The sequence below is a fragment of the Artemia sp. Qi Xiang Cuo genome, chromosome 10 (genome assembly GCF_049724085.1).
Source record: "Artemia sp. Qi Xiang Cuo chromosome 10, ASM4972408v1, whole genome shotgun sequence".
Taxonomy (NCBI): domain Eukaryota; kingdom Metazoa; phylum Arthropoda; class Branchiopoda; order Anostraca; family Artemiidae; genus Artemia; species Artemia sp. Qi Xiang Cuo.
In genome coordinates, this window is record NC_142803.1 from 55,700,834 (window position 1) to 55,715,689 (window position 14,856).

Below are 14,856 nucleotides of genomic sequence, written 5' to 3' on the forward strand. Positions count from 1 at the left end.
GAAGATAAAAAGTTATAGTTCAATTTTAAATTTTCTCAACGAAGTGAAGGGAAGTTCAAGTTCGCTTCTGAATTTTCTTAGTGAAAAAGAAATTAGTCATTGATCATTTCTATTTTTTACGAATAATATAAAAATTTTCCAATTTAGTTCAGATCTGGCTCATAGAGATGAAAAATTTAAAATACTGTTCCAAATTTCGCACTGAAGATATAAAAGTTCAAGTTCTCTTCGGAACTTTACCAAAGAACACAACTTAATTCTAATTTCTCAAGAGAAAATAAGAATCTTCCACTTCTGTTCTTTATTTCACAAAGACATAAAGTAATTTAAAGTTCAATTCTAAATTTTTCGGTGGAAGATAGAAAAAGTAATACCATACTTGTGAATATTTTCCCGGAAGATAAAAAGTTATAGTTGAGTTTAAAATTTTCTCAACGAAGTGAAGAAAAGTTCAAGTTCTCTTCTGAACTTTACCAAAGAACACACTTCAATTCTAATTTCTCCAGAGAAAACAAAAATCTTCCACTTCAGTTCTTTATTTCACAAAGACATAAAGAAATTTAAAGTTCAATTCTAAATTTTTCGGTGGAATATAGAAAAATTAATACCATACTTGTGAATATTTTCACGGAAGATAAAAAGTTCTAGTTGAATTTTGAATTTTCTCAACGAAGTCAAGGAAAGTTCAAGTTCTCTTCTGAACATTACCAAAGAACACACTTCAATTCTAATTTCTCCAGAGAAAATAAAAATCTTGCACTTCAGCTTTTAGTTCCCCAAAGACAAAAAGAAAGTGAATATTTTCCCGGAAGATAAAAAGTTCTAGTTCAATTTAAAATTTTCTCAACGAAGTGAAGAAAAGTTCAAGTTCTCTTCTGAACTTTACCAAAGAACACACTTCAATTCTAATTTTTCCAGAGAAAATAAAAATCTTCCACTTCAGTTTTAAGTTCCCCAAAGAAATAAAGAAATTTAAAGTTCTATTCTAAATTTTTAGATGGAAGATAGAAAAAGTAATACTATGACTGCGATTGTTTTCCATGAAGATTAAAAGTTTCACTTTATTTATAATTTTTCTTAAATTCAGTTCTGATTTTTCTCAAAGAGATGAAAAATTTAAAGTTCTGTTCCAAATTTTTCATAGAAGATAGAAAAAGTTATACATTGATTGTGAATATTCAACATGAAGATAAGGAATTCCACTTTAATTCTGAGTTTTCTCGAAGAAGTGCAAATTGTTCAAGTTCTCTTCTGAATTTTCTTAAAGAAGAGAAAAAAGTTAAATCAATTCTGAATTTTACCAATGAAAATGAAAAAAACCTTCCACTTCAGTTCTTAATTTCTCAAAGACATAAAAAATTTAAAGTTCAGTTCTAAATTTTTCTGTAGAAGATAGGAAAAGTTATACTATGATTTTGATTATTTTCCAGTGAAGATAAAAAGTTTCACTTTAATTCTAATTTTCTTAAGTTCACTACCAATTTTTGGCAAAGAGATGAAAAATTTAAAGTTCTGTTCCAAATTTTTCATAGAAGATAGAAAAAGTTATACATTGATTTGAATATTCGACATGAAGATAAGGAGCATCACTTTAATTCTGAGTTTTCTCGAAGTAGTGCAAAATGTTCAAGTTCTCTTCTTAATTTTCTTAAAGAAGTGAAAAAAGTTAGCTCAATTCTGAATTTTACCAATGAAAATGAAAAAAGCTTCCATCTCAGTTCTTAATTCCTCAAAGACATAAAAAATTCAAAGTTCTCTTCTAATTTTTCCAAGAAAATAAAAAGGCTCCACTTCAGTTCTGGTTTTTTCTCAAAGAAATGAAAAATTTAAAGTTCTTTTCTAATTTTAAATTAAATTTTAGCTCCTTTGTCTTATGGATTTACCCATCAAATTTTTAAATTACAAAATGAGTGACTCGTTCTATTATTAAAGACAATCGTTCAAACTCGTTCATCTAACCTTCAAAACAATAGGTTAGGTTAGGTATAAATAAATATTAATAAATAAATAGAAACATTTCCACATGTTTAAGTTAGGTTAGGTTAACTTATAATGAGTGCTCATGATAAGTTAACCTAACCTTTTCCGGCGAGTATGGTTAGGTTAGGTAAGACTAAGAAATCCAACTCGTAAAAGCAAAAAATAGTAATTCATATATCCCAAATCATAGGTTTCAGACAACACATACCAACTAATGACTAAGAAATCTAGCTTAGAAAAGCCCGAAATAGTAATTTACATATCCAAAATCATAAGTTCGAGACAAAGTTCACCTATGAAAGACTAAGAAACCTTAGCTCAGAAAAGCCTGAAATAGCAAACTACTCATCCCAAACAAGAAGTTTCAGATAAAAAACGCCTATGATGGACTAAGAATCATAGATCTGAAAAGTCCAAATAGCAAACTACATCTCCAACATCTTAATTTTCTGACAACCCACATCAACGAAATGCTAAGAAATCTAGCTCAGAAAAAAAAAAAATAGCAAACAACTCATCCCGATCATAGGTTTCAGTCAACACACACCTAAGAAAGGCTAATAAATACAGCTCAGAAAAGTCAAAAATAGCAAACTACAAATCCCAAATCAGAGGTTTCAGTCAACACACACCAACGAAAGACTAAGAAACCTAACTCAGAAAAGTCAAAAATATCAAACTACTCATCTCAAACTATTGGTTTCAGACAACATTCGCCTACCAAATACTAGGAAGCCTTAGCTCAGAAAAGCCTGAAATAGCAAACTACACATCCCAAATCAAAATTTTCTGACAACACATACCCATGAAAGGCTAAGAAACCTAGCTCAGAAAAGTCAAAAATAGCAAACTACACATCCCAAATCATAGGTTTCAGTCAACACACACCTACGATAGGCTCAGAAATCAAGCTCAGAAAAGTCCAAATAGCAAACCACTCATCCCAAATTATAGGTTTCAGACACCACACACCTATGAAAGACTCAGAAATCCAACTCAGAAAAGCTCGAAATAGTAATTTACATATCCCAAATCATTAGTTTCAGACAACATTCACTTACGAAATACTAAGAAACCTTAGCTCAGAAAAGTCTGAAATAGCCAACTACTCATCCCAAACTCGAAGTTTCAGACAATAAACACCTATGAGTGACTGAGAATCCTAGCTTTGAAAAGTCCCTAAAGGCACACTACACCTCCCAAATCATAATTTTCTGAAAGCACACACCTATGAAAGGCTAAGAAATCTAGCTCAGAAAAGTCAAAAATAGCAAATTAACCATCCCAAATCATAGGTTTCAGTCAACACACACCTACGAAAGGCTAAGAAATCCAGCTCAGAAAAGTCAAAAAATAGCAATCCACACATAGGTTTCAGAAACCACACACCTACGAAAGACTAAGAAATCTGGTTATGAAAAGTCGGAAATAGCAAATTACATATCCCAAATCATAAGTTTCAGTCAACACACACCTACGAAAGGCTAAGAAACCTAGTCCATACATTCCTGAAGTTGATAACTACTCATCACAAACTATTGGTTTCAGACAAAATTCAACTACGAAATACTAGGAAACCTTATCTCAGAAGATCCTGAAATAGCAAACCACACATCCCAAAGCATAATTTTCTGACAACACACAAGTATGAAAGGCTATGAAACCTAGCTTAGAAAAGTCAAAAATAGCAAATTAAGCATCCTAAATCATTGGTTTCAGACAAAACTCACCTATGAACGGGTAAGAAATCCAGCTCTGAAAAGTCCAAAAAGCAAACCACTCATCCCAAATCCTAATTTTTAGTCAACACATCCCTATGAAAGGCTATGAAATCCAGCTCAGAAAAGTCAAAAATAGCAATCCACACAATCAAAATAATAGGTTTCAGAAAACACACACCCACAAAAGACTAAGAAATCTGGCTATGAAAAGTAAAAAAATAGCAACCCACAAAATCAAAATCATAGGTTTCAGACAACACACACCTACGAAATACTAAGAAATCTGGCTATGAAAAGCCTGAAATAACAAACTACTCATCCCAAACTATAGGCTTCAGACAGCAAACACCTATGAGGGACTAAGAATCCTAGCTCTGAAAAGTCCAAAAAGCAAACTACAAATCCCAAATCATAATTTTCTGACAGCACACACATATGAAAGGCTAAGATACCTAGCTCAGAAAAAGTCAAAAATAGCAAATTAACCATCCCAAATCATAAGTTTCAGACAACACTCACCTATGAACGGCTAAGAAATCCAGCCCAGAAAAGATAAAAATAGCAATCCACCCATCCAAATCATAGGTTTCAGACAACACACACCAACGAAAGACTAAAAAATCTAGCTTAGAAAAGCCCGAAATAGTAATTTGCATATCCCAAATTATAAGTTTCAGACAAAATTCATCTACGAAAAACTAGTAAACATTAGCTCAGAAAAGCCTGAAATAGCAAAATACTCATCACAAACTATAAGTATAAGACAAAACCGGCTTCTGAGAGACTAAGAATCATAGCTCTGTAAAGTCCAAGTTTCAGACTAAATATCCCCAATCATAATTTTCTGACAGTATATACCTATGACCGGCTCAGAAATCCAGCTCAGAAAAGTCAAAAATTGCAATCCATCCATCCCAAATCATAAGTTTCAGACAACACACAACAACAAAAGACTAAGAAATCCAGCTCAGAAAAGTCCGAAATAGTAATTTACATATCCCAAATCATAAGTTTCAGACACCACACCTCAACGAAAGACGGGGCTCGGGGAGAGCCTTTGAGGGTCTGTGGGGCCCTTGAGGGCTGAATGGTCCTTCGGGTGCTGGGGGGGACCATTGTGGACCGGACGCTTCCTTCGGGGTTGGGGTGGGGGGATCGGAACCCTTTTGGGTTGGGGTAGAGGACCTCACGACACTGTTCAAATGGAACTTGTGTATTATAATGACCTCAGAGTTTCATCCTCAAATCCTCTTCTAAAATCTCTTCTAAAATCATCTTTTAAAATGTCTCTAACTGTTTCGCCGAAATAATTCCCTAAAATAATAATTTGTTCTGAAAATATATAATAAAGTCTTAAAAAAGTATTAAAATGGTGGCTCAGGAGCCTGTGGGGCTCCGGGGGCCCTTTGGGAATCCGGCGAACTTTTGCGGACCGGGGGCTTCGTTCGGGGTGGGGGTAGGGGGATCAGAACCCTTTGGGGTTGTGGTAAGGGGACCTCACAACACTGTTCAAATGGAACTTGTGTATTATAACGACCACACTCAAAACCTCTTATAAAATCATCTTTTAAAATGTCTCTAACTGTTTCGCCGAAATAATTCCATAACCTGTCTAAAATCGTTTCACCTAAATAATTACTAAATGTAATTTCAGCGTGTTCCTTTTGTTTTTGGCATCTCTGCGCTGACACATTTCAAATTTTTAGGAAACCCTTACCTACGTTAATCTCTTCATCTCATAAATGTTCCTAGCTACACTAATAAGGTTTCGTTAGAATATCAATTTATCTCTCCGACTTAAAGCTCAGTGAAGCCGTATTTAAAAATAGAATTTCTATCTCTTTAGACTCCCGGATAATTCCAAGATAACAAGTGATGTCATTTCTAATTCCTGACACTAAAGATCAATGAAGCCCTATTTAAAAATAGAATGTTAATTTTTCTCTCTGACCTAAAGAACGTTTATCCCTCAGACCTAAGATTAAAGAAGCCATAATGTTTGTTTCTTAATTCCCCTTTCGTGAACCAATAATTCCCCCGCAGATTATGTAAATCAATTTCTCAGGTTATGTTCGCCTAAAGATCAAAGAAACCATGTTTGTTTCTTAATTCCCCCTTCGTCAATCAATACATTCCCCCGCCGATTATGTAAATCAAGTTCTCAGGTTAGGTTAGCCAAACAATCTCATAACATTCGCGTCGAGCATTTCCATTCTCACTGACAATGAATCATAAAACGGACATGAATTGCTGTTGACATCCATAAATGTGAGAAAGTTCCTGTTTTTCCATTCTCACTGACAAAAAACATAAAACATACATAAATCGCTGTTGACATCCATAAATGTGAGAAAGGTCCTGTTTTTTCATTATCACTGACAAAAACCATAAAAACAGACATGAATTGCTGTTTACATCCATAAATGTGACAAAGTTCCTGTTTTTCCATTCTCACTGACAAAAACCATAAAAACAGACATGAATTGCTGTTAACATCCATTAAAAATATCAAATAAATTGACCAACAAACATAACCGTCCAAGAAAACATCCATAAAAGTGAGAAAATTCATGTTTTTTTAAGTGAGAAAATTTTTTTTTTTTCATTCTCACTGAAAAAAACCATAAACCACGTGGTTCTCGTCGGGCCTATTGAGGCCTTTCTACTAATAAGGCCTCAGGTGCTGTTAGGGTATTAAATGAGTTTCTTAAATATGGTGGCTCAGGGGTTAGAAATAAGTTACTGTAGATTATGAATAAGATTTTTGAAAAATGAAAAGTACCTTACGATTTTAGGAAATCCTTAATTAAGCCACTTTATAAGAAAGGTGATAAAAGTGAGTGTGGTAATTATCGAGGCATTAGTCTGGTCTCTGTAGGTAGTAAATTACTTAGTAATATGATACTTTTTAGACTGAGAGATGCCGTAGACAAAGTTTTAAGAGAAGAGCAGTGTGGTTTTAGAAAAGGTAGAGGATGTGTCGACCAAATTTTCACTCTTAGGCTAATAATTGAGAAGTGCCTGAGTTTTCAAACACCTTTGGTCCTCAGTTTTATAGATTACGAGCAAGCGTTCGATTCTGTTGATAGAAGAGCTTTAGCAAAGGTTTTATCCTTGTATGGTATACCAGACAAATACAATAAAGTGATTAGTGCTAAGTACGGGAATAACACTGCTGCGGTTAAGGAAATGAGGAAATGAGGTTAGCAGCTGGTTTTGTATTAAATCAGGAGTTAAGCAGGGTTGTGTTCTATTCCCCTTTATATGGATTATTTTGATGGACTTTGTTTTAAGGAGCACAGGAAAGGCAATGGGAGACCGCTGAATCAATTGGGGAGGAAAAAGTCTCCTGGACTTGAATTTTGCTGATGATTTAAGCATCCTAGATGAAAGTGTGAGCAAAATGAATGAAGTTTTGGAGGTTTTGCAAATTCAGGGGGTTAGAATTTGTTTGAAAATTAATGTTAGGAAGACAAACTCACTAAGGCTAGGAATAAGTGAAGATGAAACGGTGACGTTGGGTAATGAAAACATTGATCAGGTGGGCAGCTTCACTTACCTTGGTAGTATTATTAGTAATGACGGTGGGAGCAGTGAAGATGTTAAAAGTAGAATAGCCAAGGCTCAGGGTGTTTTTTCACAGTTAAAAAAAGTCTGGAAGAATAGGAAGATAAGTCTGTAAACCAAGACTAGAATATTAGAAGCTACGGTGATGACAGTGGTCAAATATGGCTAAGAAGCATGGACACTCCGAAAAGCGGATGAAGATTTGCGAGATGTTTTCCAGAGAAATTGCTTGAGGATTGTTCTGGGTACCCGGCTGACTGACCGTATTTTAAACAATAAGCTATGCGAAAAATGTGGTTTAACACCGCTCTCTAGGGCTATAATGGAAGAAAGGTTCAGGTGGTTAGGGCACGTTTTGCGGATGAAGGATGACAGATTGCCGAAGATTGTTCTTTTCAGCCAACCATCTAGGGCTAAACGGAAAGCAGGTCGTCCCCGTCAGGGGTGGGAGGACGTCATAAAGAAAGATTTAAAGGAAATGGGAACTTCATGGGCGGGTGTAAAAAGGGAGGCTTTGAATAGATTGGGGTGGAGGAGAGCGTGCGTAGCTGTATTGGCCTCAGACGGCTTGGTGCTGCGGTGAGTTGTTAGTTGTAGTAGTAGTAGTAAAATTAAGATTATGTCTACGGTTATACTTAAAATAACAGGGAAGAAGAAAAGATATAATCTAAAATTAAACCAGTTTTGTGCTTTGTCCCCGAATCATCGACAATTTAACGACTCTTATTTCAGCTGTATTGCTGTTGTCTGAGTGTCAGGATTGCCAACCCTAGTGATTTATCACTATTTCTAGAGATTTTTTATGTTGACTAAGCAAAAAAATACTAAATCAGCACATAAATCACTAGATTATTGAAAAAACTCGCTAAATCAACCAAAAGTAAAAAACAAATCTGGCGATTTTTTCCTATGGGTTGGCAATCCTGCTGAGTGCACTCCAATCTAGTGGTGCATTTCATTTTTAACCAAATTATTTTGTCGTCTATTATTGGCTTATTTCATTAATTTCGTGTACTTTTCTCAACCCTGGTGACTTATCACTGAGGTTAGTGACTATTTTTTTTGTTTTTCCTTATCGGTATTCATTGTTTTAGTGACTATATAAACACCAACACTCAAAATGCGTACATACCTGTGGTTAACTTTGGGTCAAACGTTTTGCAGTATGTAAGCACTCTTATGTTTTTTCAGAGTGGTGTAACTACAATCGATGAGTTCCATCAAGCAATTCGAGAAGTAACCGGTAGTCAATTAAGACCTTTTGTTCTTCCTTTTCTTAAAGCAAATCTTCCGCTGCTTCAGAGAGAAATAGCTTTCTTTGCAAGGCTAGCGAAACAGGTAAGTTGCCCCTGGCCGAAGGCTGGATTCAGGGAGGTTGCATCCCCTGTCCGAAGGCTGCAGCCTTTGGCCAGGGGGGTTACCGAGTTTGCCCCTCCCCCTATAAAAAGCTTTTGTCCGTAACAAAAATGCAGGGGATGTCCCCTCCTCAATGCCTCGCTCTTTACGCTAAAGTTTTTTATTGTTTTAAAAAATAAAGTTGTGAGACAGAGTCAAACTTTAGCGTAAAGAGTGAGGCATTAAGGTACAGCCCCTTTCATATACGGAATAATTTCTGTTCGTTTTAAGTTTTAATGTCGCTCCTTACTTTCAGTTAATAAAACTTGTTTTTTTATTTAATTTATGAACGTTTTTGAATTAATGCAGGTTTTGATTTTGTTCACCGTATATGAATAATTAAACGAAATTTGCATATTAATTTTACTTTTTTTTGGTTAATGGCTTTCTCAAAAGCTATTTAATTTTATTACGAACGTTTTTATTAGTACTAAATATACGTAACTTACGAATTAACTTAAGTAACGAACTTCTATATTTGTTTATTCTTATTACGTATATTAGGGGGTTCGCCCTACGCTCTTTAAGCTAAAGTTCAAATTTTGTTCCAATTCTTTAAGAATGAACCGTTAATCACAAAGGCCGTTAATTAGAATAAATAGTTCTTATAAAAGTACTAAAAAAAACTCTAGCGTAAAGAGCGAGGTATTGACTAGGGGGCGAACCCAATCATATACGTAATAATTTTTGGTCGTTTTAAATTTTAATGTTGATCCTTACTTTCAGTTGAAAACTTTTTTTTATTTAATTTCTGACTGTTTTTTTAAATAATGCTGGGAAATCCGGTGCCCCCTTCATAGCAATGTCCCTTATCCTCCTATGTAACCCTCAAATCACCCTCCCCACCATTAACAGAAAAAATCCCCCTGAAAACGTCTGTATACTTCCTAGTAACCAATACTGTATGTAAACATTAGGCAAAGTTCATATTGCAGCCCTTCCCCCAGGAACTGTGGGGGATTAATCATCCTCAAAGACATATTAATTATATTTTGAAGTATGCTAAACAAAATTGCTATCTCAAATTTTGATCGGGCGAGTTTGGGAAAAAAATTAGCGTGGGAGGGGGCCTAGTTACCCTCTATTTTTTTGTCACTTAAAAATGGAACTAGAACTTTTAATTTCCGTTCGAATGAGTCCTCCTGCGATATTATAGGAACACTGGATTGATGCAATCACCCCTGGGGAAAAGAACAAAAAAACAAAAAAAAAAACTAATAAACACGCATCCGTGATCTTTCTTCTTGCAAAAAATACAGAATTTCACATTTGTACAGATAAGAGCTTGAAACCTCTCCTGTAGGGTTTTCAGATACGCTGAATCGGATGGTGTGATTTTCATTCAGATTCTATGACCTTTTACGGGGTCATATTTTATGACCTTTTACGGGTGTTCCTCCTTTTTTTCGAAAATAAGGCAAATTTTCTTAGGCCCATACCTTTTGATTGGGTAGACTAAACGTGATGAAACTTACATATTTGAAATCAGCATAAAAATATAATTCTTGCAATGTATCTATAGGTATCAAAATTCCATTTTTTAGAGTTTCGGTTACTATTAAGCCGGGTCGCTCCTTACTTACAGTTCGAAAATTAGTTTGAAACTGTTTGAAAATTAGTTAAAATCGCTCTTGAAGATATATGGCTCCTTGTTTACTTTGGATGCATTAGGGTATCACCAGAGGGCATTTGGGTTAATTCTCATCGTCCAGAAAAATTCGGAAATTGGCATGCGTTTTTTCGAAGGTGACATAACGCAAAACATGTCTGCTTTAGGCTGGAAAATTTTAGTAAAAAGAGTCTTTGAGGCAGAGGTGTCATTTTGCTATTGAGCAGGAGGGACAACAACGGGTCTTTTTTCTTTTGTATATCTTTGCCTTTATGGTACTATATGGCTCATTTTTCATTTTTCACTTGATCTGATAAAATTGGTTCCAGCTCCCCCCCCCCCGAATGGTGACTAAATTACGCCACTATCTTGAGGAGGCACAGTTTGCAGGCAATTGTTGTCAATACCCCGTGTTAGTCATATGAACATTATATAATATTAAACCAAATAGCAATAATAACAATTTAAATAATATCAGTTATTGCTCACTGCTCACTAGAGATCACATGTAGATTCAGAGAAATCATTTGCCTTTCTTAAGAATGCAATTAGTATCTATTCTAAATGATTTATGAAAGGCGTGTGTACTTTAAAAAACAAGAAAAAAAATGTTCTGGTGAGATAGTATTCGTGTCAAAACCAAAACAGAATTGTTTCTTGGTGAGCTAATGGATAAGCTTATGAAAAAGAGCTATTTTTCTCGTTCATCAAGAACAGATGTTTGAATTTCCTTTCAGCAAAAAATTGGACAAAGAATCCAATTCTTTACTTTGTTATTCTGTATATCTTCGGCAAATAGTTTGACGAATATAACAAAAACTGTGGTGGGTTCATTCTTTGACAGTTTTCTCAGGATTCATCCGAACTGAATTAGCGGTGGACCTATGTAAAAGGGTTGCACGACCTCCTTGGCTTTAGTTTAGCTCCATGTCAGATATATTTAATCAAAATTCTAGATGGCCAAATCCCCCCCCAAAAAATCTGGATCTTCCATTGGGTTTAAACCCCTATATATAATCCCCATGAGAAGTTAAAACAGAAAAGCACATCATTCCAGTTTTGAATGAAACCATAGATGTGGTCCTAAAATTTTTTAGTATTTCTAGGGACGTAGCCAAATACTTACACACACTGGGATAGAGGAGTAATATCCCCACCATGTTAGCTATAGGTGGTTAATTTTCTAAGGGATTTTTACTACTGTTCGCCTGTCCAAAATCAAAAGGCATTAACTCCACAATTCTTGTGTTTTTGGAAGTAGCTTTTAAACCTCCGAAATGGTGTATGTGCTTTGATTTTAAAAATAAATGAGCCGTTAAATTTCCTAAAACGCCCAAATGCCCGGTCCCCAAACCCCCAAACGCCCGGTGGGTCCAAAAACGCCCGGTCCCCTATGGTACATTCGCCATCACATTAAAGTTCCGAAATGGCATTTCTATTCCAATTAGAAAAAAACATATATGCAAGTAGATTTTACTGTGATGGTGTACGTGCTTTGATTTATGTTGTGAACTGATCTTAATCTCTTCGATTCTGAAATGGCATCTACATCAGGTGTAAAAAGCCGGACCAAAACCGAAATGGTGTACGTGCTTTGATTTTAAAAATAAATGAGCCGTTAAATGTGCTAAATGTGAGTCCGAAAACGCCCGGTCCCCTCTGGTACATTCGCCATCACATTAAAGTCCCGAAATGGTATTTGTATTTCAATTAGAAGAAACATACATGCAGGTAGATTTACTGAATGTGAGGCCAAACTGCGTGTTTCCCTCTTAACGCCCCTACTCAAAAAATACATCGAGTCAGAAGTGTGCTAGGTATTTAAAAATAGAAACTGACTTCTTGTCTTTTGATTTTCTGAACAGCTGTGGTATCAACTGTATGGGTGATACTCACCGTGCGCATTAATAGAAACGAATAATCGCCCAGGCATGTACCCATGATTTTTTTTTTTTTTGAGCCAATAGTAATAATAAAAAAAAAACTCCGGTACTAGCGCATTAAACGTACTCTTTGATACCGGGACATATGCCCGCCAGACTGGTTATTTCAGTAGACCGCTATTAGGAATCGGAATGCAAAGAGGAGTTTTCATTGCGTTTACGATATTTAAACTGTTGTTTTTGGGGTTTAGGGGGGAGGTACCTAGGTTAGGTTTAGTTACATATTTAATATATGGTATGCTTTAGCACCCCCCCACCCCCCTAATGTGCAAATATATAGCCGAAATTTGTTTCTAAGCCATTCTATATTCATCCTATTTTATTTTATTTCATTAGCATTAACCAAACTTGACTTCTTTAGCAGTATATAGAAGTATCCGTATAATGCACCAGTACCAAAACTTCATTTGATGATTTTATTAAGGAGGGCCCAAAACTTGGGGAAAATTAAGAATTATCGGGGAGGCTCAGTCCCCCCCTCTGTACATCCGTCTTAGAGCCTACTGTGTTTCGAGGTCATATTTCTTTTTGACATAGCCTACATCAAATTTCTGCGAATTAGAACTTCCATGCTATTAAAAATGTTTCAGTTATATTAATGCCTGATATTTATATATTATACAAATATTAAAGGCTGGTGTAGTTCTAACATATATAGTCATTTATGTTTGGCGTGTGCAATTTAGTTGAATCTTAACTTGTTTTACTAGATTATATTATCATTTATTATTATATTATAACTTAATTAGAAACTGATGAAAATCTTTTTGTTTTGCTCATCTCATCGTCGTTACCAAAATAAAAGGGAGTAACTCGTGCTCTTTTGCAAATACGTAAATTACAAAGTCAGAAATTTGTTTCTAGACTACCTTAATCCACGGATAGTAGGGGTGCCAATCGGAAGGCTGACAATTGCCCCCTCCTAGACTTTGAAAAAGTACTTTTTAGCATATTTTCGCTGAATAAAATTGAAAAAAAAACAAATTTGTTTAATTAAAAAAAAAAAAAAAAAAACCTATGCCTTCCCAAGGCCAGAACAAAATTTGCACTTTACTGAAAAAATACAAATGAATGTGCATTGTCAGTTTAATATACATATACTGGTATTCAGTAATCAAATTGTTAATATTATTTGATTTATTAAAGTTATAAAAGTAAAAACATTTATATATTTTTCAGTAAAGTGCAAATTTTGTTCTGGCCTTGGCAAGGCATAGGGGTTTTACGTCCAACTTATGTTAATTTCTGCTCGTTTTGAGTTTGACTCGGTTATTTATTGTAATTTATGTTCGTTTTGGGTTTCATTTATTTGTCAATGCTGATTTGTGGTAGTTTCACGCTTGGTAGATTATTTGATTTTATTTTTACTCATTTTTTGTTTAATGGAGTTCTTTACTTTTCTTTGAAAAAGTTTTTTAATTAATTTTCTTAAAAGAAACGTGAAAATCCTTGCCCCCCTCCCCTACATTTTTCTGGATTGTTGCTCTTAACTTGTAGTGTTTAAGAAGGGCAAATACTTAAAAAGAAGATGGTGGAGGGGTGTAGTACCTCTAATTAAGGTTACGATAAACGATGTTCATGGCATATTGACACCCATTCAAATGTTTTTTATTTATCTCTTGAACAAAAATAACCCCTATGAAAAGAATAAACACCATATTTTTTCTTTCCTTTAAAATTATGACAACTTACACCCCCTTTGCTTTGGGCGCAACCATATACTCTCCGGGAGCTTTAGTTGGGAGAGAGTCAGTTGCATTGGGGACAGGAACCTCTGTCTCCAATAAACAAATGTGTATGGAACAAGCTGAGTAAAATTAGGGTTTTTCAACAGTCTTCCTCCCAATAAGATTATAGGCCTTCGCAATCTATCCCCCAAAATAGGAATGAAAATGACATCTTTTGAGGTAAAGGGTTCTACCTGGCACCCCGTTGTAGTGAGGGGAGGTTGAGGTAGTTATAACCGAGTGGAAACTAAGCCTAGAGGAAAACACACCTCCAATGCACAGTGTGGACGAAGCCAAAAAGTTGGAGGGTGCCTAAGCTTCAGAGCTGAATGTATCAACAGGGACCCAACAGCATCTATTTTCAAAACGAATTGGGGAATAGGTGCTCATATAAATACAGAGCTGTAATTCGGCGCCCGCTTATAAAAGAATTAAAAGGCTTTCGATGGAAAGGTTAACCACCCTGGTCTTAAAGGGGTGTGGTGTATCCAACAGAGTTACCAGTCACTCGAATTCTAGATAGCTTAACTTGTGACCAAAGTTGAAGCGAACCCATTCCTTGAGTAGGTAGGCAGCCTTTTACAGGGGAACTTGGGAAAGCGCCCTGAAATATTTCTGGCTTTCTCTTTTAGAGGCTAACAAATAATTGAAACAAAGGTAATTTTCTTATAAAAATATATCATATAAAGCTCTGGCTTCTTTTGACTCTGCTAAAAATGAGATGTAAGAAGCCCTGACGGTTGAATTGTTTTATAGACTCCGCAGCAGTATCTACGAGGTCATGAAAGTTTAGCCCTTGATCCTAGTTATACACCGTCAGACATTGCTGATTACTTTTCAACAATTCCTAAGGTCGAATCTACCAGTGGAAAGCGCAAATTCGATTCGTAAGTTTGTTGTATTTCTTGTACATC

At 35.4% G+C, this 14,856-nt stretch overlaps 1 protein-coding gene across 1 annotated transcript in view; it reads left to right on the plus strand.

Annotated features, from left to right (window-relative positions):
- nvy (CBFA2/RUNX1 partner transcriptional co-repressor nervy) overlaps positions 1-14,856 on the plus strand; it is a 140,884-nt gene that overhangs the window by 111,287 nt on the left and 14,741 nt on the right. The window contains exons 5-6 of the mRNA XM_089096043.1: positions 8,460-8,606; positions 14,699-14,829. Of these exons, the coding sequence (XP_088952169.1) occupies positions 8,460-8,606; positions 14,699-14,829 (278 nt within the window). The remainder of the gene's footprint in view (positions 1-8,459; positions 8,607-14,698; positions 14,830-14,856) is intronic.